General features: G+C 36.9%; 1 protein-coding gene across 1 annotated transcript in view; it reads right to left on the bottom strand.

Annotated features, from left to right (window-relative positions):
* The window catches only part of LOC150104511 (WD repeat-containing protein 26), a 400,251-nt gene that overhangs the window by 19,886 nt on the left and 358,379 nt on the right, over positions 1-21,986 (bottom strand). The window contains exon 13 of the mRNA XM_090395688.1: positions 288-464. Within this exon, the coding sequence (XP_090251814.1) occupies positions 288-464 (177 nt within the window). The remainder of the gene's footprint in view (positions 1-287; positions 465-21,986) is intronic.

The raw sequence follows: 21,986 nt of genomic DNA on the forward strand, positions 1-21,986 counted from the left end.
ATAAAAGCTTTAAAAGTATAAAAGATTTGGTCTCCCATGATGAGTCTTATGACTCAATGGAAATACCATTATAATAATAATGATAACTATTTAAATACTCCTTAAAATATTTCAGTATACTTCTGAATGATAAATAATTATACTGATTTATTTGAACTTTATGTAGTAGTACAGTAATTAAAACAAGCTTGTACACATTTTTGCTTAATATTAACATTTTATTTATTCAACAATTTCTCCTTGAGCCATTAATGTTACTGCATTTAAAATAAATATATAATTCTTACTTTTTTTCCGACTACTATCAGATGGTCCCCATATACGTACTGTTCCATCATCTGAGGCACTAGCAAGCATATTGGGATAGGTGGGATTCCAAGAGACACAGTTCACTGTACGAGTATGTCCACTTAATACAGCTATTGGAAGTTCCCTTTTGATGTGCCAAATGTAAACTTTATTATCTGTTTAAAAAAAAATAAATTAAAAGAAAATGAAGTTCAATATATAGTTTTAACCAACAAAATCTTTTCTTAAATTTTAATTTTAAATGTAACTGTATGGTGTGAAGCCACCACCTTGTTTACTAGAGGTGTAAAATCACGAACCATCTTTCAACATTGTTCTGATTTAGCATATTCTTATCTATCAACAGTGGTTACACGAAGAGGCTAAGGCTTATTTGCTTTGATCTCCCATCACTATTCATAAACAGTACATAATTTCTAGCAGTAGTGGGGATACAAGTTCAGTCTCACAATTCGCAAGTAACCAGTTCAGAAAGGAGCTGATGCTTCTACTGACTCAAAAAAACTGGTAGAACAGGTATTGGTTTCCTATAGTGAAGAATCTAGCAGGCTTGAGAGACAAAATTATTATCTACTAATTTCAGAGGAGAGAGAGAATACTTGAAACCAAATGAAATGCTCATGAAAAACTTTTTTTTTATTTTTTTTTTATTTGTTTAATTTTATTTAAAATTTTTATCTTGGACTGCTTCAGTGTACTTGCTGAAGAATTAGGGCTTGGAGAGTGATCAGTTTAAGATGGAGTTGTAAAGGTCCTCATTTCAGGAAGGATTACTGCATTTCAGTAATTGAGCTAGCACTTGTGTTTAGATTGGAGCAGGTGTTCAGCATGAAACACTAATCAAAGCATGGAAAGGAAGAGTGGGAATCATGGAAATCATCACATGATATAACTCCCGTAATAACAAAGGAAAAGAAAATGAGAATGATTGATGTATTATATATATATCGTTGAATGACTGATGTGATATATATCATACATACGAAGAAAAGAGTTGATATATATATATATATTATTATTATTAAAACGTTTTAATGACTGATACTGAGAGATAAATGGTATATTTGAAAAGATACTACTAGTTTTGTTGAATTGATCAACATCTTCAGGTATCACAATCTAAGAAATACATAAAAAATTACAGAGACTTAAAATTGCATTAACTCCTTCCCCCTTAAACCAAAACTTTGGTATCGTTATATTGATGATATTTTCCTCATCTGGGAAGATTGTGTCAACAATCTCAATTTATTTTTAGACCACCTAAACAAGTGTCATGAAAAAATCTCTTTTACCTTTGAACTGAAATCCGATGACTGCCTCCCCTTTCTAGACCTGAAACTTACCAGATGTGCTGAAGGTATTAAAATCTCAATTTTTAGAAAACCTACTCATACTGATAGATATCTTCATGCTTCCTCCCATCACTCCCCCCCCCCTCCCCAACAAAAATTTGGTATTATTTTCACCTTAGCTCACCGAGCCAAGTCTTTACTTAAAGAAGAAGCAGAAATTGAAAATGAATTCCTTTTTCTTAAAAAAAGTTTTATTAATAATGGTTTCTCTCCTAATAAAATTGACAAATTTCTTTCCACCAGTCACTCAACTACTTCTGAAGATCCCCCCCCCCCCCCCAGAGCCTTTATCTCTTTGTCTTACTTCAGCTCTCTTTCAGCAAAACTGGCAAAAATTCTCAAGAAGTTTAACTTCAGAACTTGCTTTACTACGCTCCCAAAACTTCATTCAATACTTAGTAAACCTAAAGAGAAACATCTTCCAACTCAGTTTCCAGGAGTGTACAAGATTTTATGTGATTGTGGAAAGCCATACTATGGCCAGACTGCTAAATCCATCCTTCTACATTTGGAAGAACACTGCAGAGATATCTCCTACAACAGGACTAGAGCCAGTGCTCTCTCTAGCCACGTTCTCTTTTCATTTAACTCAGACGAAGGCCACCAACACACTGTGAACTGGACTCAAACTTCTAACATCCATGTGTGCTATAATGAGCTCGAGAGAAAGATTGTCGAATCTAGAGAAATTTCTCTAGATTCTTCACATATCAACAACAGCCTAAGTTTCAATCTCTCTGACGTACACGTTGCCTCTGTTCAGTATTAGTGCACTTGTGACAGCGCATAGTCTACATTTATTTGGAACTCAAGCTCGCATTTTGTTTTCAAACATGCTACTGTCTTTTGTACTTGTTCTGTTAATGCAATTTTAAGTCTGTAATTTTTTATATATTTCTTTGATTGTGATACCTGAAGATGTTGATCAATTCAATGAAACTAGTAGTATCTTTTCAAATATACCATTCCATCTCTTTATCTCTCGGTATCAGTCATTAAAACGTTTTAATAATATTTCCCACTGAGTAAAATGAATTATAATATATACAGTCATACCTCGACTTATGCGAATCTGGAGTTAAGTGGTTTCTTATATGTACGTATCCCCATCCCGCTTCACCACTAGTCGTATCTTTCAGGCACTGGCCGCATTCGCCAGTGTCGCACATGCTGTGAACAAGCACTGACGTGTTTCGCACGGTCTCCATTCATACACGATTCTTATAGTCTACAAACCTTGTGATTGTTTAATGTTATGTTCTTGATAAAAATTTTATCACATAAAAAATAATAATGTTGTCCAAAAGAAGCAAGTCCGATTCTTCTACTGCTAGCAAGAAAAGAAAAACATTGACTTTGGAAACAAAACTCAACGTTATTAAGGATTTTGAAGGCAGAATGAAAATCTGTGAGCTAGCAAAGAAGTTCCATCTATGGGAATCCACAGTAAGAACAATCATAAAAGAAAGGTGTACAGATTTTGGAGGACATAGATTCTAATGAGGAATGAATTGCCACAAGGCAAGGAATAAAAAAATCATTAGCTTGCTATGAAGAAATTTTGCGTGACAAGAAAAAAACATTATGCCATCAGACGAATCTATTAGATTTTATGAAACCATCAACATTGAAATAACTTTCTTTTTTTTATGTACGAAAAACTACAATTATGATTATATTTCTTAAAAAATATAGGTGTTTTTGTAAACCTTTGGTCCCAATGGTATGTTTGTATATATAAATTACACGAAAAATTATACCCCGAGTTATGCAAATTCGACTTACGCGCTTTTTGTTGGTCCCACTTACTGCAAAACTGTATATATATATATATGCACATCTCTTTTCTTGGTATATGCGTGTATGTATGTATGTATGTATATATATATATATATATATATATTTTAAGTGTGTCTGTAATGCAATTGGAAGAACAGCAGAACATTGTGTCCTTCGAATGGAAAATACCTCGGTTTGATTTTTGTTGTGATGAGAGGAATCCTTATATGGGCCATTTTTCAAATGAAAGTGAGTTAGCCGATCTCATACAGAAGTAGTACGGTTTTTCATCCCGCATATAGACAAATCGGCCTTCATAACACATGCAATTTACAGACAAAAATGTTGTTTATTTTTTGACAGTATATATCAGAACACAGAATAATAAGTAAATAATTATTTATTGACTTATTGCTGATATTTGCTGGTGTTATAACTTATTATTTGCTTATTATTCTGTGTTCTAATATAAACCGTCAAAAAATAAACACCATGTACAATGAACACAAGTCTTTCTACACGTTTACAGAGAAAAAGTATACTGTTGTTGGTGGCAAGTCCTTGTGACTCCCTGAAGGTGTCACGTAATAATAATAATATGTTTGTGGCATGGTTAGTGTATCCGCTCTCCGTTCAACAGGTTGCAGGTTTGAATCCCTCCATGGATTCAATTCAAAGGCATGGATTTTATAACTGTCTTTAGTGAGAGATGAGAAATAAGTGTGAGACCATAGCCCTGCTTATTGGAGACTTGAAGTGGTATGAAGAAGTTTAATGTTTCATCTCTAGAGCAGGGTTTTTAACTGCGTAAAAAAAAAAAATAAATAATAAAAAAAAATCCTTAGCCTACTCACAGTGCAAATGTACTATAGGCTTACAACCTTTTGTGAGTGGGAACCACATAAAAACTAGTAGTCTTTCTGCAAGTATAAGTAATTATTATTATGCGCAATTCCAAGGAGTCCATCCTCACACTCATCGAGGGAGGCCCTAAACATCATGTCAAGAATTATCTAACATTTGCGTAGTATCTATCACACTTTGCTTTGAGCTCATTCACAGTCATGGCACCCACAACAGACTCTGTCAACCTATTCCACTCATTCACTACTCTCCAAGCAAAAAACCTAGTTCTAACACCAACACACCTTCTGAAAAATATCCCCTGAATTAATCTTGTAAAATCCACTCAGTAATTGGGATTCTCAGTCATATCATATCATCCCTTTTTCACCTATCAACCAGTTTCTGTAACCCACAAATCTTCGACAGATTCATGTAAGGTTCATTTCATAGAGCTGCTACGATCTTGGTCACTCACCTCTGGATCTTCTCCATCTCCTCCTCCTCATCACCAAGAAACCCTAGCACCCAGATCCATGCACAGTAGTCAAGATAGGGCCTTATCAAGACTTAATAAAAAAGGAACAATAACATGCTTATCTCTGCTCATCAACGTATTCTTCAGTAATCAAGTGATCTTATGAGCTGTTCAGGTGATTTAATGGAAATATTTTCCCTCCTCTTTCCACCTCCTTGGGACTAACCCAGACTGAGACTTAGATTAAACAATATGGTGAAGGGCATTGTCAATTCCCTCAGTGATTCACAATTTCCTTCATGTAAAACCTGAGCTGGTATACCATCCAATCCTACAGTTGTATTAACATTAGGTTCTGTAATATGCTATGCACCTCCATTTCATTTACCTCAGTTCCCGTATAAGCCTTTGGCTCTTTCATTCCTGCAATATCACCACCTGGATGATGTACTCTTGCAAAATGTTCACTTAGTAATTCTACCATTTCAACTGATTCGGTTTCTCCCTACCATCAGCATTCCTTAAAATCCTTCTGCCATATACATTCTTTTCCTTGCAGCATATAGAAAGAACTGTTTGGAATTCTCTTTAGTCTGCATTGTTAACTTCCTTTCATAATCTGTTTTTGACTTTCTCACCACACTAGTTACCCTTCTGGCTTGTGCCATGTACTGTTCATGTGCCTACAAGGTCACCTTTCTCCTTAAATTCTCTCCACAATTGATTTTTTTTTTTTTTTTTTCTGCAAAAAAAAATATAATAAAATTATAATGACATTCATCCATTTAACTCCGACTTAATTTACTCTCCTGACAGTATGCAGTCTGTCATTACCTCCCTCAAACATTCCTTTGCCACTTCCCATGCACTATCACCATCCAGCCCTTACAATTTTACATGCCATGGCACCGATTCAAGCAATCTCCTAAGCCTGTCATACTTACTAACTTGTAATTCTACATATACTCCATCTTAACTGAAAATTCTACACATTTGGCCACTTTCCAGGTCAAGGCCATATGATCACTCTCACCAATTGGTAGCAATGTGGTCATATTCGTTATAGACAAATTCTCAGATGCAATTATTAGATCGAGCACTCTTGAATCCCCTAGTATATTCCATTACATGCTGTCTCAGGTAATTATCGTTTGGTAACTGCATAAAATCTATTTCATTTCCACGTATCCTCTCCTTCTTCCAATCTATGTTCCCATAGTTGAAATCTTCCATAATAATTACCTGTCCTCCACTCACTGAGTCTATTTGTCGATGCATACTATCTTCATTATCTTTTCCATCCCCTGGTCTATAGCAGCATCCAACTATATATTTTGTTCTGCTGGCCTCAATCTCACACCAGATAGCCTCAAATGTGCTATTTTCACTGGCCTGCAGTTGAACTTCTATTCTTTTCTCACTCTATTCAACCTGAACACACTATACCACCTTCACATTCTATCCCACTAATTATATCATTTTCTGTTAGTCATGTCTCACTAATGCCAAAAATTCCTCCTGCTTGTTCCAAAACTCCTAAGTCAGGGTGGTTATATAATTTGGAGAACAAAACAGACATTAATGCAAAAAAAGTATGGTAAGGAAATTTTGACATATCATAAAGAGGTGATTCTAGGTTTGACATTAATGTAATGTTTGGGTAATGAGACTGCAGAAAATCAAACTTCATAGATAAATAATTGAAGTCAGGGTGGTTATATAATTTGGAGAACAACAGACATTAATGCAAAAAAAGTATGGTAAGGAAATTTTGACATATCATATCAAAAAGAGGTGATTCTAGGTTTGACACACTATGATATGGGATAGCAGATCTGGCGCACATGTATTCTCCTTTTTATAGATGGAATCAGATAAAATGTGCTTTGGATAGCCAAGTGGCAATTAGTTGTTGAGACTGCCATTTGAGATTCTCTAAGAAATAACATGCCATGAAAGGGTTGCTGGAAGAGGCGAGAGTGAAGAGTGAGAAAGTGAAAATCGTTAGTATTTTACTTTGCTATCATAAAAATGAATTTAAAAGAAGGGCTATGATGGCAAACGATTCAATGCGTAGGCCGTGTAGAAGAAATGGATACGAGTTTTTGGATGTGTGGAGTGAGTTTGAGGGAAGATTGGATTTATATAAAAGGGATGGCCTACACCTGAATGCGTTTGGTATCAGGAGTCTGAAAAAATTAATAACTGGAAGGCTCCAAACAGAGCATCCAGTCTACTGTCGTGAAAGTGTATATTGCTATACTTGAACTTTTTCTAGGTACAATCTAAAGAGAATAAGTAGCAGCAGTGGGATTATTTCCTAACTGATCTGGAAGACTTCTGATGCATTTACCAAGTTCAATCCTATGAACTATATAAGCTAGCTTGCAGAACCACTATAATGCTGTAAACCTGGAATGGAGGAAGTGGCATGTCCATGAAATACCCTTATAATGTGTGTGTGTGGGGGGGGGGGGGGGGGGGGAAGCAATGGGAAACCAGACACAGCAAGAGCCACTCCAGGTCTTCAGTAACTAAGATCCAGCATTTCATCAATCATATGAAAATCATCATCACCTAAATGGTGAAGTAATTAAATCTCATATAAGTCTAATTAATGCTATACAAGCCCAGTAATTCTAATTATAAGTTTCTAATTATATATTTATTCTAATTATAAGAGCCGGCCTGGTTGGCTGATTGGTTAGTATCTGCTGTCCAGCCAAAAGGATGCAGGTTCAAATCCTGTCATGTGCATGGATGTTTGTGATTGTCTGTGAAAATACTGGTGGCGAACACTAGATGGTGTTGGTATAGATGATGATGATGGAAGTTGCAGTTCACTGTAGTTGGTGGCCTGAGTAGTGTGCAGTGGGTGCCCTCTCTCTCTCGATGAGTCTTTGGACTCCTTGGAGTTATAACGTAATAATAATTATTATTATATGGACACCTCCATGGTGTCTGAAGACTCATCGTGGGAGACCCAATCTATCTACACCTCCCCCTTGAATCCATTAACAGAAAAGCACAACTGACCAACTGACTCTGGCAACCCATTCCACTCATTCACCTCTCTCTAAACTAAAAATCTAGTCCTCACACCCTTACTGACTGCACCTTTATTCAACTTCCAGGGATGATCCCTTGTTCTGGCCCCTCTTGCCAAGTGCTGAAATATTTCCCCTGCATTTATCCTATAAAATCTTCTAAGCAACTTAAATGTTTCTATCATATCCGCTCTTTTTCTCCTATCAACCAATGTCTGCAATCCACACCTTCAATCTATCCTCATACAGACATCCCACAGGCCACTCACCTCTGAATCCTCTCCACCACTTCCTGATCCCCCAAGAAACCCCAGGAGATCAGACTTGAGCACAGTAATGTGAGCATATCAAGGCCTTATAAAGAGGAATAACAACTTTTTTATTCTACTTGTTAATGTGTGCTTAACTAACTGAATAATCTTATGGGCTGCCTTAGTAATACATCCTCTAAACAGTAACTCTCTGCCTACCACCACCACCCCTAAATTTCTAGCTTCATCTGTTTCCTGGAGTACAATGTCAAATGTTATATACAGCATGTAATCTATTTATCCCAAAATACATAACTTTACATTTCTAGACATTAAACTGACACCCATTAACTTTTGCCCATACTGACAGCCTATTTAAATTGCCCTGCGATTTAAATAGGCTGTCAACAGGCTGATGGATGCAACATTCTATCTAATGTCGCATCATCAGCAAACAACTGCATATTTCCTTTCAGGTTATTTCCTATATCATTTATATAAAAGAAATAAACAGCGATGTCCCAGCACTGAATTTGGTGGCACACCACTAGTCACCTGTTTTTGAATCTATTCAGTCCCTCCATATACCAGTTTTTAATATCTGTCCAGCAGCAACCCTCTCATCCACTTAACTATTGTCACATCCATACCCATTTGTTCTAATTTGTGTAACAGCATTCCATGTGGTATTCTTTCAAATGCCTTTGCAAAATCCAGCAAAATCATCGTGTAGCCATTTCCTTTATCCAACTCAGCTGTTACTCTATTATAAAAAGTTAGTAAATTACTAAGGCATGCTGACCTTCATATCATATTTTTGGTTAAATGTTAAAATTACACTGCCAAAATTACACAAGGATGAAATTACATATAGATAAAAATACACTAAGAAAAAATTACATAAATTTGAATATTCACACCGAAGTTTTTTACTTTAGAGTTTTTAAATTTTTATGATGAATTTTATATTTATTTTCAGATAAGAGTTCTGTTAATTTTGTAATACTTTATAAGACCTACCTGTTGACTTTAATTTGATTAATATATTATTGGTATTTTGTTGTCAAATTAAACACAAACTTTCTTAATATTGCAAAAATTATTTTTATTTTAAAAAATAATAAAAAACAAACACTAAGTCATATAAGCTATACAACGTAAAAAATCCAATCGTCTATTAGAGTCGTAATTTTGTACAATATTTAAAATACGTTGTTTTAACGAAATGTACCTACGAGGTCCTGGGTTTCGTTTACCAGTTAAATGCTGCAAATAGTTTGTATGTTGTAAACATAAATCTTTAACAATGTTATCCAAAAATTTCCCAACAGTTGGATGGGAACACTGAAAGAGTGGCTGAAGTCCATAGTGCCATCCTTCGATACAATTTGTAGTTCTAGCTATAGAGTTGGCTGCAGAGTGTCTATGGATCCAAGTAGAAATACTGAATAGAGGTTGTCTGTAAGTGCTGTTCCTGAGCTGTCGAACTCGAATATATATACATTCGAAGTAAAGCAGAACTTGTTCGATTTGTTCATTATATTCATCTAAATTAGAGAAACAGATCGGTGACTTCTAAAAATGTTTCTAACACTTCTTCTTCTGGTAAAAGTGCAAGTGATTGTAACATTTTAATGTGTACTGCAAATGACTGATTGCATTCATATAGAGATTTTAGTCCACATTCATTTACTTTGCGTATAATAGACTGTGAGACACGGAAAAAGCAGCCACCAATTTCAATGTTTCAAACACTGTATGGAAAGCATTCACTGCTGTTGTTTCAAAACAGGTCAAAATTTTTCATGGTCAAGCTTGAGGAATTTTCTCCAGTAACATGTTCAGCATCTCCACGTATATTTCTTCCTTTTTCCTTGATAGAAGAGCCAGTAGACAACGAAAAGCGACACCTGAATCATATTGGACATGGATACTGTATAACTGATAATATATTTCTGGAACCACTTTAAATGTACCATCTGCTAGCCAAAAATCGTTAACTACAAGTTGATCTAGAAGAGTCTTGTGACTATTTAGTATTATATGTTCTGGATCTTCTGACCCTGAATAATGAATAATTCATTTAGAGTACTTCTCTGGTATTTCAAAATTTTTATTACCTGGATTTGATAGAACGTTTCCGATTGTTTTAGCTTTGGATCTATTTAATTGCCTCGTCATGGAGCTCTTCTTCGGTAGGCAGATTTCTAATCTGTCCGATACAGTCACTAAACTGCTAGCTATAATTGCACGAGCCGTTGTGCCTGGATTCGACATTTTTCTTTTCATTTGATTTGCAAGTTGATGAGCTTCAGATTCAAAAAGTCATATTAACATGACAGTGTTCTGAAGATTCACGGATAATCTTGTCTCTGGTATGGAGCAGCGATCGACAATGTAAAGTTCTAAACTTTGCACAACGCCAATGAATAGTTACAATAGCAGTTTCACGGTGACAAACAAACTCAAATCCTTTGTAAATTATAATTTGACCACCTTTATTACTAATGATATACTTAAAATCAGTCATGGGTAAATTAAAACTTAATTTAAAAAAATTAATCATGAAATTTATTATGTCGCAGGTTATACACTAGTTGTATTATGAGTCACTAAACTAGAACTGAAGAATGTAAGACAAAAATTTACTTATATACCTCCACCCAAACAATTCTTAGAAATTCTTGAGCAGTTCACTTGATTAACAATTGTCGATTGGTTTTTACTTGAGGAAATTATTCCTTGTAAATCTGAGGTAAGTACTAATTAGGGTAGCTAATCACTACATCGTTTTGAGTTTCCAACTCAACCACCTCCCTAATCCCCTTGCCCAAATCTATACTAGTGATTTACCCCTTGCTGGTTATCAATTATGTACAAGTTTTGGTAAATTTTATTTTATGTGTAATTTCTTAAATGTGCATTTTTTCCTTAGTCTATTATTATCTATGTGTAATTTTTTGTGGTTAAGTGGTGCTTAAGGGTTAAAGCTGTATAACTGAGAGGAGACCTCTACATAGCCATTAAAGGAATGCAGAGAACCGACCAGGGCTTCTGACCTAATGTCCAATCCTCACCTTCTCGTGGTGCACCCTGTTCGGTATCTACCTGGATACTGAAGGAACGAGCATGGGCTGGCATTTTGGGATTTAGCCAACCAAATTGCAATTCTTATTGGCTTAAACCAAATTACAAAATGATGGTACAACATGACAAAATTTCATGCCGGCTGGGGTGTCGCCAGGTTAAACAAGGCCCCATTGTTTTCACCAGGGTGAACAGCGAAAAGTCAGCTACTGGAACAAATCTGAATACACACCCCAAATCAACATCACCAGAGTTAAAGATTGGTACTATCAACATAAGAAGCCTGAATGGCAAAGAAATGAAGCTAGCTGAGGAATTAGATAAGTACCAGATCGACATAATAGGGGTGACTGAAACAAAAAAGACAAAAACTGGTGAGATCTTTCTGAGCAATAAATACAAAATGTTATATTCAGGCAATGACAATCAAGGAAAAGAAAGAGTAGCATAGTATTCAACACTAAATACGAGGCTAATCTTCTTGAATGGCAGGCAGTCTCAAGTAGAGTGATGTGGGCAAATATCAGAATGGGGAACTGGACAATGAGACTTATTTGTGCCTATGGTCCCACAGAAGGTTCTATAAAAGTAGAAGTGAAGGAAATTTTTGAGGATTTAGAGAAAGCAACTGACACAATGAAAAAGGAAAAGTTGGTCCTTGTTGGGGATCTATATAGCAGAGTAGGAAATGATTGTCAGACATAGGAAAATTTGGAAAAAAGAGCAAAGCTAACAATAACGGCAAATATTTGTTGGATTTCTGCTCAGGCCATGGACTGGTTATTACTAACACCATGTTGCAACATAAAAATGTGCACAAATTTAATATGGAGAGAAGAGGCAAGAAATAAGAAAAGTCTCATTGACTATGTTATTGTTGATAGTGATGTTTTCTCCCTTGTGCAGGACACCAGAGTGTACAGAGGATTTGAAATTGGAACTGATCACTTTTTAGTCTTGAGCAGAATAAAATTGAATTTCATATTGAAAAGAATAACATGTAAGAAGGTTTTAAAGCGAATTAAAGTTGAGCAGCTCTCAGATGTGAACTGTAGACTAAAATACACAAAGATTATTGAAGAAAAAATGAAAGAGTTTGAGAACAAAATCCACTGAATCTCTAAAGTTTGGTTCCCAAACTTTAGAGATTCAGTGGCAAGACTTGAAGAAAACCTTGATTGTTTCAGCCAGAGAGGCATGTGGTGAGGTTGTCTGCAAGGGTAGAAAAATCAGAACTCCATGTTGAACACAAGAAGTTAAAGAGGCAGTGAAGGAAAAAGAAGAAAACATATCAAAAGTTCCTGCCAAATAAGTCGGCTTGTGCTCTTAGAGAATACAGAGACAAATGTAAGAAAGCTAAACACAGTGTAAAACTAGCTAAACAAAAGTCATGGGAGGACTTTGGCAAGAACGTAGAAAATAAATATCAAGAAGGTGGCAAAATATTTTGGAGGTTGTTGAAGAAGCTTAGAAATGCAGGAAAGAGTACTGTAAAAGGAGTTATCGATGATAAAGGAGAAAAAGATATCCTTGAAGTATGGAGTAATTACTTCGAGAAATTGCGAAATGAAACAAGCAGTGATAGCACAGTGGTAAAAAACACTCAACAGGCATATAGTCAGGAATACATATCAATACTTGAAGTAGAAAAAGCCACCAAAGGCTTGAAATGTGAAAAGGCAGCAGGAGTAGATGATATTCGACCAGAAATGCTGAAATATGGTGGTATAAAAGTTTTGCAGTGGCTGCACCGCATAGTTCAGAAGGCCTGGGCAGAGAGATGAATTCCCGATGATTGGAGTAGAGCTCTCATAGTACCCATATATAAAAAGGGAAATAAAAGTAAATGTGAGAATTACAGAGGTATTTCCCTACTGAGTGTTCCTGGTAAGATATATGCAAGTATACTTGAGAAATGGTTGAGAAGAATTGTAGAAGAAAAGCTTGGTGAAGAACAAGCTGGATTCCAGCCAAATAGAGGCTGTCAGGATCAGATCTTCAACTTTACGACAAATAGTTGAGAAATCATGAAAATATAGATCTGTATTTAAGTTTTTTCAGTCTGGAAAAGGCATATAACAAGGTGGCAAGAGAGAAGCTAAAAATAGTAAGTCAGAAGTTAGAATTGAAAGAAGTACAGGAAGATGGTTTAATGTTAAATCTGGTGTGAGACAAGGATGTAAATTATTCCCTCTGTTATTCATTATCTATATGGATCACATTATGAAGGAAAGTGGTATTAAACATGATATCAGAATTGGAGATGTTAATGTCAGCTCTTTGCTTTATGCGGACGATGTTATACTTCTAAACAAATCCACTACAAGTTTACAAGATTCCCTGGCTAAATAGAATAATTGTTGTAATATATATATGGTATGAAGGTCAGCATTAAAAAGACAAAGACAATAAAAATAGGGAGAATCATTGAAAATGTCAACTGCGTTGTGAACAGGGAAACCTGTGGAACAAGTAAAACAATTCAGCTACTAAGGCATGATTTTTAGTGAAGATTGTAAATTAAATATGGAAATTGACAACAGAATCAACAAAGCTGGTATGGTAGGAAGTCAACTGAATAAATTCATATGGAATAAGAGAGAAATCAGTTGGAACAGTAAATTAGCTGTATAAACAGTGTTCAAACAAGTTTTAACTTATGGGTCTGAGAGCTGGGTCAGAAGTAAAACACTTGACCAGAGACCACAGATATGAGAGCCCTGAGAAAGATTAGAGCTGTGAACAGATGGCATCAATGGCAATATCATATTAAAAACGAGGATATTAGGAAAGAACTTGACATTGTCAGCATCCAGGAATGCATTAGCAGAGCTAATCTCATGTGGTATGGTCACTTGAACAGAATGGGCGAGGAAAGATTAGCAAAACAAGTGTTCCCTGCCAGGTTGGCAGGAAAATGACCCAGAGGAAGACCAAGATATGGGTGGATTGATATGGTACAAAGTGCCTTAGACGATAGAAATGTAAGATCTGATAATGTTGGAGTCTTAACAATTAACGGACAGATTTGGAGGAAAATTTTGGTTAGGAAGTTAGTAATGATGTAAATTTTTCATGTAGTACTATCATATCCTGTACACACCTTGAGGGTACATGGTAGGAATTTGATGATGATGATGTAATTTTTTCTTTGTGTAATATCTTCGCTGTGTAATTTCGCCCTCGTGTAATTTTTGCAGTGCAATTTTATCCCATGTAATTTTTTCCTGACAAGAATATTTTTATCTACTCATTCTTGAATTCTCTTCTTTCCCAATTTTTCTAGTACTTTTACCACCATGCCTGAGATACTGATTGGTCTATAATCTGCTACTGTAGTCTTAGAACCTCTGTTATGAAAAGGAATAATTTGGTCCTCTTTCCACTCTCCCAGAGCTTAGACTTAAATAAAACAGCTTAGTCAAAGGCATTGCCAGTTCCCTTGCACATTCGGGCAAAATCCTAGCTGATATCACCACCTAATCCCAGAGCTGTACATTGAGATTCTGCAATATCCTAAGAACCTCCAATTCATCCACCTCTGTTCCCAACATTAGTTCAATAAGTTTTAACCCAGTAACCTCACTAGGAAGATATATGTATGCACAGTGGTCACTCGGTAACTCAACTATTTTATCACTTCTGTCTCCTCGTGACTATCATCACTCCTTAAGGTTAATCTTCCATAGTCATTCTTCCTCTTACTTGCCACATAAGAAAATAATTCTTTAGGATTTCCTTTGGTCTGATCGGCTCAATTCTTCTCATAATCCGATTTTGCCTTCCTTGCCATGCTGGTTACATTTCCCTTTCTTATTATTATTACATGACACCACCAGGGGGTCCAAAGACTCATTGAGGGAGGACACTTACTCTACAACTCTGTCTCCACCACTCATTCCACCAACTACAATGAACTGCAACTACACCAATGCCATCTGCCGCCCATCACCACCAATAGTATTTTCACAGAAAATCACAAACATCCATGCTGCGGTGGGATTTGAACCTGCAGCCTTTTGGCTGGAGAGCAGATAAGCTAACCACCCGGTCAACCAGGCCAGCTCTATAACCTCCATAGCATTTTCTTCTTCTGCAGCTCATGCTTAATGATATTACTCATCCATCTAACTCCTACCCAATTAACCTTCCTTATCCTAAGTATACAATTTAATACTGCTTCTTCTAGATGACCCTCAAGTATATCCAATGCACTATTAATATCCTTACCCTGCAGTGTTGTATGCCATGGTACAGATTGAAGCTTTTTCCTAAGCATGTCATAACCAGCTGCCTTGTCATTCCAAAAATACCCCTTCTTCATATAATATTCCAAATGTTTTACAATCTCCCAAGTCAACACTACATGGTCACTTTCACTAATTGGAGGCAATGTTGTCACCTTGGTTATGGATATCTCTTCTGATCTTATGACCAGGTCCAATACTATACTTCCCCTAGTCCCCTCCATCACATGCTGCCTTAAGTAATTATCTCTCAGCAGGTGTATGAATTCTATTTCCTTTTTTGCCATGTGATCTTTCTTCCTTCCAGTCTATATCTCCATAGTTGAAGTTCCCCAGAATAATCACTAGATCTGTACTCAATGCACTAATTTGGCAATGCATGTCTTCTAGATCATCCGTGGAACTCCCTGGCCTATAGCAACAGCCAACTGTATATTTTATGTTATTAGACTTCATCTCACATCAGACTGCTTCAAATGAACAGCCACCCTCCCGCCTGTCTCTTATTCTTTTTGGTTGCAATTCGTCTGCTATCATCAGCAGTACTCCTCTGCCCATCCTATATTCTCTCTTTTCCCTGAAAATACTAAACCCTTCACATTCAATCCCTGTAACTACATCATCTGCTGTTAGCCAAGTCTCATTAATGCCTATAACTTTTGGCAAAGTTGCAATTACTTAAGGCAGCTTTATTTAAGACCAGGTTCATTACTTAAGAGTACTGGATCTGGTCATAGGATCAGAAGAGATATCCATAACCAAGATGACAATATTGCCTCCAATTGGTGAAAGTGACCAAGCAATCTTGATGTGGGAGATTGTAAAACGTGTGGTATATTCTATCAAGAAGGGGTATATGTAGAACTACGAGGCAGGTGATTATGACAAGCTTAGGAAGAAGCTCAAGTTTGTGGCATGGCATATAACACTGCAGGCTACGGATGTTAATGCATGAGATATAGTTAAAGGTCATCCAGAGGAAGCAGTATTAAAAATTGTATACCTAGGGTAAGGAGGTTTAATCAGGTAGGAGTTAAATAGATGAGTAATAAGCATGAGCTACAAAAGAAGAAAATGTGCTGTGGAGGATATATAAAGAGAAAAGTGACCAGCATGGCAAGGAAGGCAAAATCAATCAGATTATGAGAAGAATTTAGCCGAGCAGGCCAAACTAAATCCCAAAGAGTTCTTTTGTTATGTGGCAAGTACGAGGAAGAATGACTATGGAAGAACATTAATGAGTGATGATGGTCATGAGGAGACAGAAGTGGATTAAAATAGTTGAGTTACTGAGTGACCACTTTGCAAGGGTATATCTTCCTAGTGAGGTTACTGCTTTAAGCTATGTGACACACTAATGTGTGGAAACAGAGATGGATGAATTGGATATTACAAAATCTCAATGTAAATACAGCTGTGGGATTAGATGAGATATCAGGTAGTGTTTTACAAGAATGTGCAAGGGAACTGGCAATGCCTTTGAGTAAGCTGTTTAATTTAAGTCTCAGCTGTGGTAGAGTTCCAAACATCTTGAGCAAAAGAGAAATCCTAGTTTTTTTGAGGCTGAGGATGCAATGGTTGTAATATGTTTATGCCAGGAGAGGTTTGATGTGAGGGTGATTCCAAGTAGCGAGATCTCAAACTGTCTGGAAATTTGGGTATCGTCAAAAGAGATACTGGGAAAAACACAGGAGGTTGGTTGGTCAACCTATAGTACATTAGTACTGTGTATAGGTAGTGGTTGGGAAAGGAGAAATTTGTTTTATTTGATTTGAATGACTTTAAATTGTATTCCTTGGGAAACACAGCAGGTGGGAGACTGTTCTGCAGTGCAGCAGTTGCAGGGATGAAGGAAGAGGAAAAGAAACTTGTTCTATTTGTTTCTAGGTGTACTGTGAAGGGATGCTGTGCAGCAGCTGCATGTGTTCCAATGAGCTTAGTACTGAGCAGAGGAATTATTGATGTTATTTCAGATGAGCATTTCAAATGGAAATATTTGTAGAATATACATACTGCAGAAACCATATGTCTGTGTGAAATTGGCAGGAGAAAGTTGGTAAGGGATGGATCATAGATAAGTCTAATTGCTCTCCTCTGTATTGAGTTGAGCATTTTGAGAGAGTTTTTAGGGCCCCCACCCCATATGTGGGAGCAGTATTCAATAGCTGGGCAGATTTGTGATTTATATAATGTTAATAGCTATTTGGGGGTGAAGTAACGTCTTGAGTGAAAGAGAAATCCTAGTTTTTTTTTGAGGCTTAGGATGCAATGGTTGTAATATGTTTATGCCAGGAGAGGTTTGATGTCAGGGTGATTCCAAGAAGCGAGATCTCAAACTGTCTGGAAATTTGGGTATCGTCAAAAAGAATACTGGGGAAAAAATGGTTCTTTTTAATGGGAAATAGTACAGAACTGGTTATTGGCGTTGAAATTTATGAGGTTATCCGAACCCCATTGTAGGATGGCTTGGAGATCGGAGTTGAGGGTGATGGTGGTTGATGTTCTGTAGGTTGAGATGAGTTGTGTAGGATAAGGCTTATCAAATGCAAGCGAGGAGTGTAGTGTGCCGTCATCTGCAAAACTGTGTATTGGGTTGGAGGTCAATTGCAGTAGGTCATTGATATATAGCAGGAAGAGGGTTGGTAGAACCTTGTGGGACCCCAGCATTAATTGAATGGTGAGAGGATAGGGAGCAGTCCACCATTACACAGTGTGCATCCAGACAGAAAGCTGGAAATCCAACCACAGAAGTCCTGGGTCAGACTGAATGATAGTAGTTTGCCTAGTAGGCCTTTGTGCCAGACCCAGTCAAAGGCTTTAGAGATATCTAGTGCAACCACTTGAGATTTGCCAAACCTCTCCATAGCATTTGTCCAGGGATGGGTGATGTATGTGAGTAGATCTCCTGTTGATCCGCAGTGGTGGAATCCATACTGGCGGTCATTTATTTCTGAGTGTCTTCAAGATAGTGTAGGAGTTGGGAATTGATGATTTTTTCCATTACTTTTGACAGGACTGAGGTAAGCGAGATAGAGCAGTAATTGGATGGCAGTAACTTGTCACCCTTCTTTGAAATGGGTTGAATATAGGCCAATTTCCAGTTTGTGGGACAGATTCAAGTGGAGTAAGAGAGTATATATAGGTGACATAAGATAGGGGTCAGTTCTGGAGCACAAACTTTCAGAACAATTGGGGGAATGCAATCAGGGCCAGGAGACTTTTTTGTGTCTAATTTGGACAGTATTTTTCTGATCTCAAGTATTCTGTATACTTGATTCCTTTGCATATGGAAGTTTCTAAGTTTCAAATTATAGACCAATCAGTATCTCAGGTGTGGTGGTATAATTACTAGAAAAATTGGCAAAAAAGAGAATTCAAGAATGGGTAGATAAAAATATAATACTGAATGGGGATCAGCATGGCTTTGTGAAGGGACATTATATCAAGCAATACTTAGTCTTTATTTGAGTTGTAAGTCAGCAGTTAGAATTGAAGGAAACACAGGAAGATGGTTTGATGTAAAATCAAGGATAAGACAAGGATGCACATTATTTCCACTCTTATTCATCATCTATATGGATCATATTATGAAAGAAAGTGGCATTAGGTCTGATATTAGAATTGGAGATATCAAATTCAGCTCTTTGCTTTATTCAGATGATGTTGTTGTATTCAACCAGATCCAGTGCAAGTCTTAGGATTCTCTAAGTAAATTAACAACTGTAACAAATTTGGCATGGAAGTCATCAATAAAAAAACAAAACAAAACAAAACTGAAAATAGGCAAAAACATTGAACACATCAACTGTATTTTGAATGAAGAGCCTATAGAACAAGCAAAATATTTCAGCTATTTAGGCACAGTTTGTAGTGAAGATGATAGGTTAAATCTAAAAACAGACAACAGAATAAGCACCGCTGGAATGGTGTGTAGCCAGCTGAATAAATTTATCTGGAATAAGACAAATTAGCTAAAACACCAGAACATCTGCAGTATACAAGACAGCGTTCAAACCAGTCTTATGTTATGAATTTGAGAGTTGGGTTAGAAATAAAGCATTTGATCAAAGACTAAAGAACACAGATATGAGGGTTCTGAGAAAAATTAGCATGTGAATCGATGGCATCAATGGCAGAATCATATTAAAAATGAAGATTTTAGAAAGGAACTTGACATTATTAGCATTTAAGAATGTATCAGCAGAGTTAATCTAAGGTGGTACGGCACCACTTAAATAGAATGGGTGAGGAACAATTAGCAAAACAGGTGTTTGATGCCAAGATGGCAGGAAAGAGACCCAGAGGAAGACCAAGGTCTAGGTGCATTGATTCAGTCAGAAGTGCCATAGAAGTACAAAATGTTAGATTGTGACAATATTGGAGTTCTCACAAGTAATAGACCGATTTTTGAAAATTGTTCATAGGATATTAATAATAATATAGACTTAATCATGTAGTGCTATCATAGCCTGAACACCCCTTTAGGGGTACATATCAGGAAATTGATGATGATTTAAATAAACTGGAATTTGGGTAAAGGTTAATAAATGTCAATTTAAAGTTGCAAAATGTAAGGTCATGCACTTCGAGCTGAATGAGGCTAGGGACTTTGGGATAATGGTGGACAGAGAATTGAAGTTCAGAAAGCATATTACAAAAGTTGAGAAAATGGCTCAAAGGATTACTTGGTTGTTGAAAAATGTCATCAATGACAGGAGACTTTTTTTTTGTGTCTAATTTAGACAATAGGTTTCTGTTCTCTTTCTGACATTGTATGTTGGGCAGTTGGAATGACTGGGGGATTGGGCATTCACCATTGTCAGTTACATGTGTATTGGAGGCAAAGTGTGAAGTCAGGAGATTAGCTTTTTTCTGTGGGTGATGATGCAATAGAGCCATCTGGATATGATAGGGGTGGGAATAGTGTAGGGCAAAGTTATGACCAATTGCTTTGGCAAGAGACCAAAAAGCACCGCTACCATTTGGACAGGCTGCAAGTTTCCTGCTTTTTGCCCATTCAAATTCTGTTTTGGAAGCATTGATAGGTTTCTTGCATCTGTTTCGGGCTTCAGTATAAGCACTGAAGGTGGATGGAGTTTTTGATTTGAGCCAGTTGTGGTACATTTGATTTTTCATTTCTACAGCCTTGACACATCTTTTTGAGAACAAGGATTTAGATAAGAGATGACAATTCAGTGAACTGTGGGGAATGTATGTTTCCATGACAGTGAGGATTACTTTGGAGATACGTTCAGTGCATATGTTTGGATTGGAAGACCAGAAACAATAGTCCAACCATGGGAATGAAGCATAGTAGTCTCAGAGGCTGTCCCACTTGGCACTGTTATAATACCTAACTACTCGTGTGGGAGTGGCTGTGTAAGCATTGTTGCATGGGGGAGGAGATGAGAACTAGATTGTGGTCAGAATTACCAGGGGGCATCTACATTCACTGTGTATTTGGAAGGATCATTGGTAAGGAAGAGATCTAGGGTATTTGGAGAGTGGTTCAGGTTATCTGGTTGGCATGTGAACAATTTGTGTAAGGTCATTAGTGATGGGAAATGTTTCAGCATCTCTGCCTGCAAGATCCGTACAACTGGAGGAGGAAAGCCAATTAGTGTTATGGACATTAAAATTGCCTAGGAGGATGATTTTGCTGTTAAGCGAGTGGGACTGGAGAAAATAAATTTTTAAGGAGAGGAAATTAAAGAGATCAGAGTGGTTGGTGGCATTAGGAGAGTGATAGAGACAGCAGATGAATTTGACTGAGTGGGGAAGGGATATTTTAAACCAAAGAAGGTCAAAGTTGGGCAATTCTAGATTAGGTGCTCTCTGGCAGGGTATGTCACAGCAGATATATGTAGATGCCACCCTTGGGTTGAAAGGAGTTAAACAATGTGTAGTTTGGAAGGTTGAGATGGATAGTTGGAAGTTTTTCCCCACTTGGTTAAACTATAATAAATTTAGTTTAATCCTTTTATCCAAGTGTAAACAAAGTTTGCACCTGAAGTATCTTCAGGACTGAGGCAACTCGTGGTAAAGGTGGACCGAACTCTCAATCACTATTTGTCTTAGTATCTCCCGTAATATAAAGCACATCTCCTTGTGGACATGCATAATGCTATGTATTAAGGGAAGGGCCACTACCCAGAGGTGGTGATACTAAGGTGGAATCTTTGGGAAGCAATGGAGAAGTCATTTACCTACGAGTTGCCAAAAGGTGTCTCACCTAATTATTAAATTACTCTGGATTTAGAGAAAGATGTTGGAAGTTTTTTTTTCACTTGGTTAGACCATGATAAATTTAGTCCTAAATTCAGTCCAGAAGATACTTTGGGCACAAACTTTGCTTTCACTTGGCTAAAGGATTAAACTAAATTTATTATAGAGATGGATAGTGCTGGGGGAGAGGTGAGATTTGAGTTTCTGCTAAAAAGAGTAAGTGGGGTTTGGTGAACTGCAGATGATAGTGGACACTATTAAGGTTGGAGTTGAGGCCACGCATGTTGGTGAAATAGATACGCAAGGTTCTGTGAGGCATGTATTTGACTGTAAGGGTCTTGCACGTTTCCTATGCCATGCCTGCA

This window comes from Typopeltis vanoorti, chromosome 7 (genome assembly GCF_054136105.1).
Source record: "Typopeltis vanoorti isolate ZY-2024b chromosome 7, IOZ_Tvanoo_1.0, whole genome shotgun sequence".
Classification (NCBI taxonomy): Eukaryota; Metazoa; Arthropoda; class Arachnida; order Uropygi; family Thelyphonidae; genus Typopeltis; species Typopeltis vanoorti.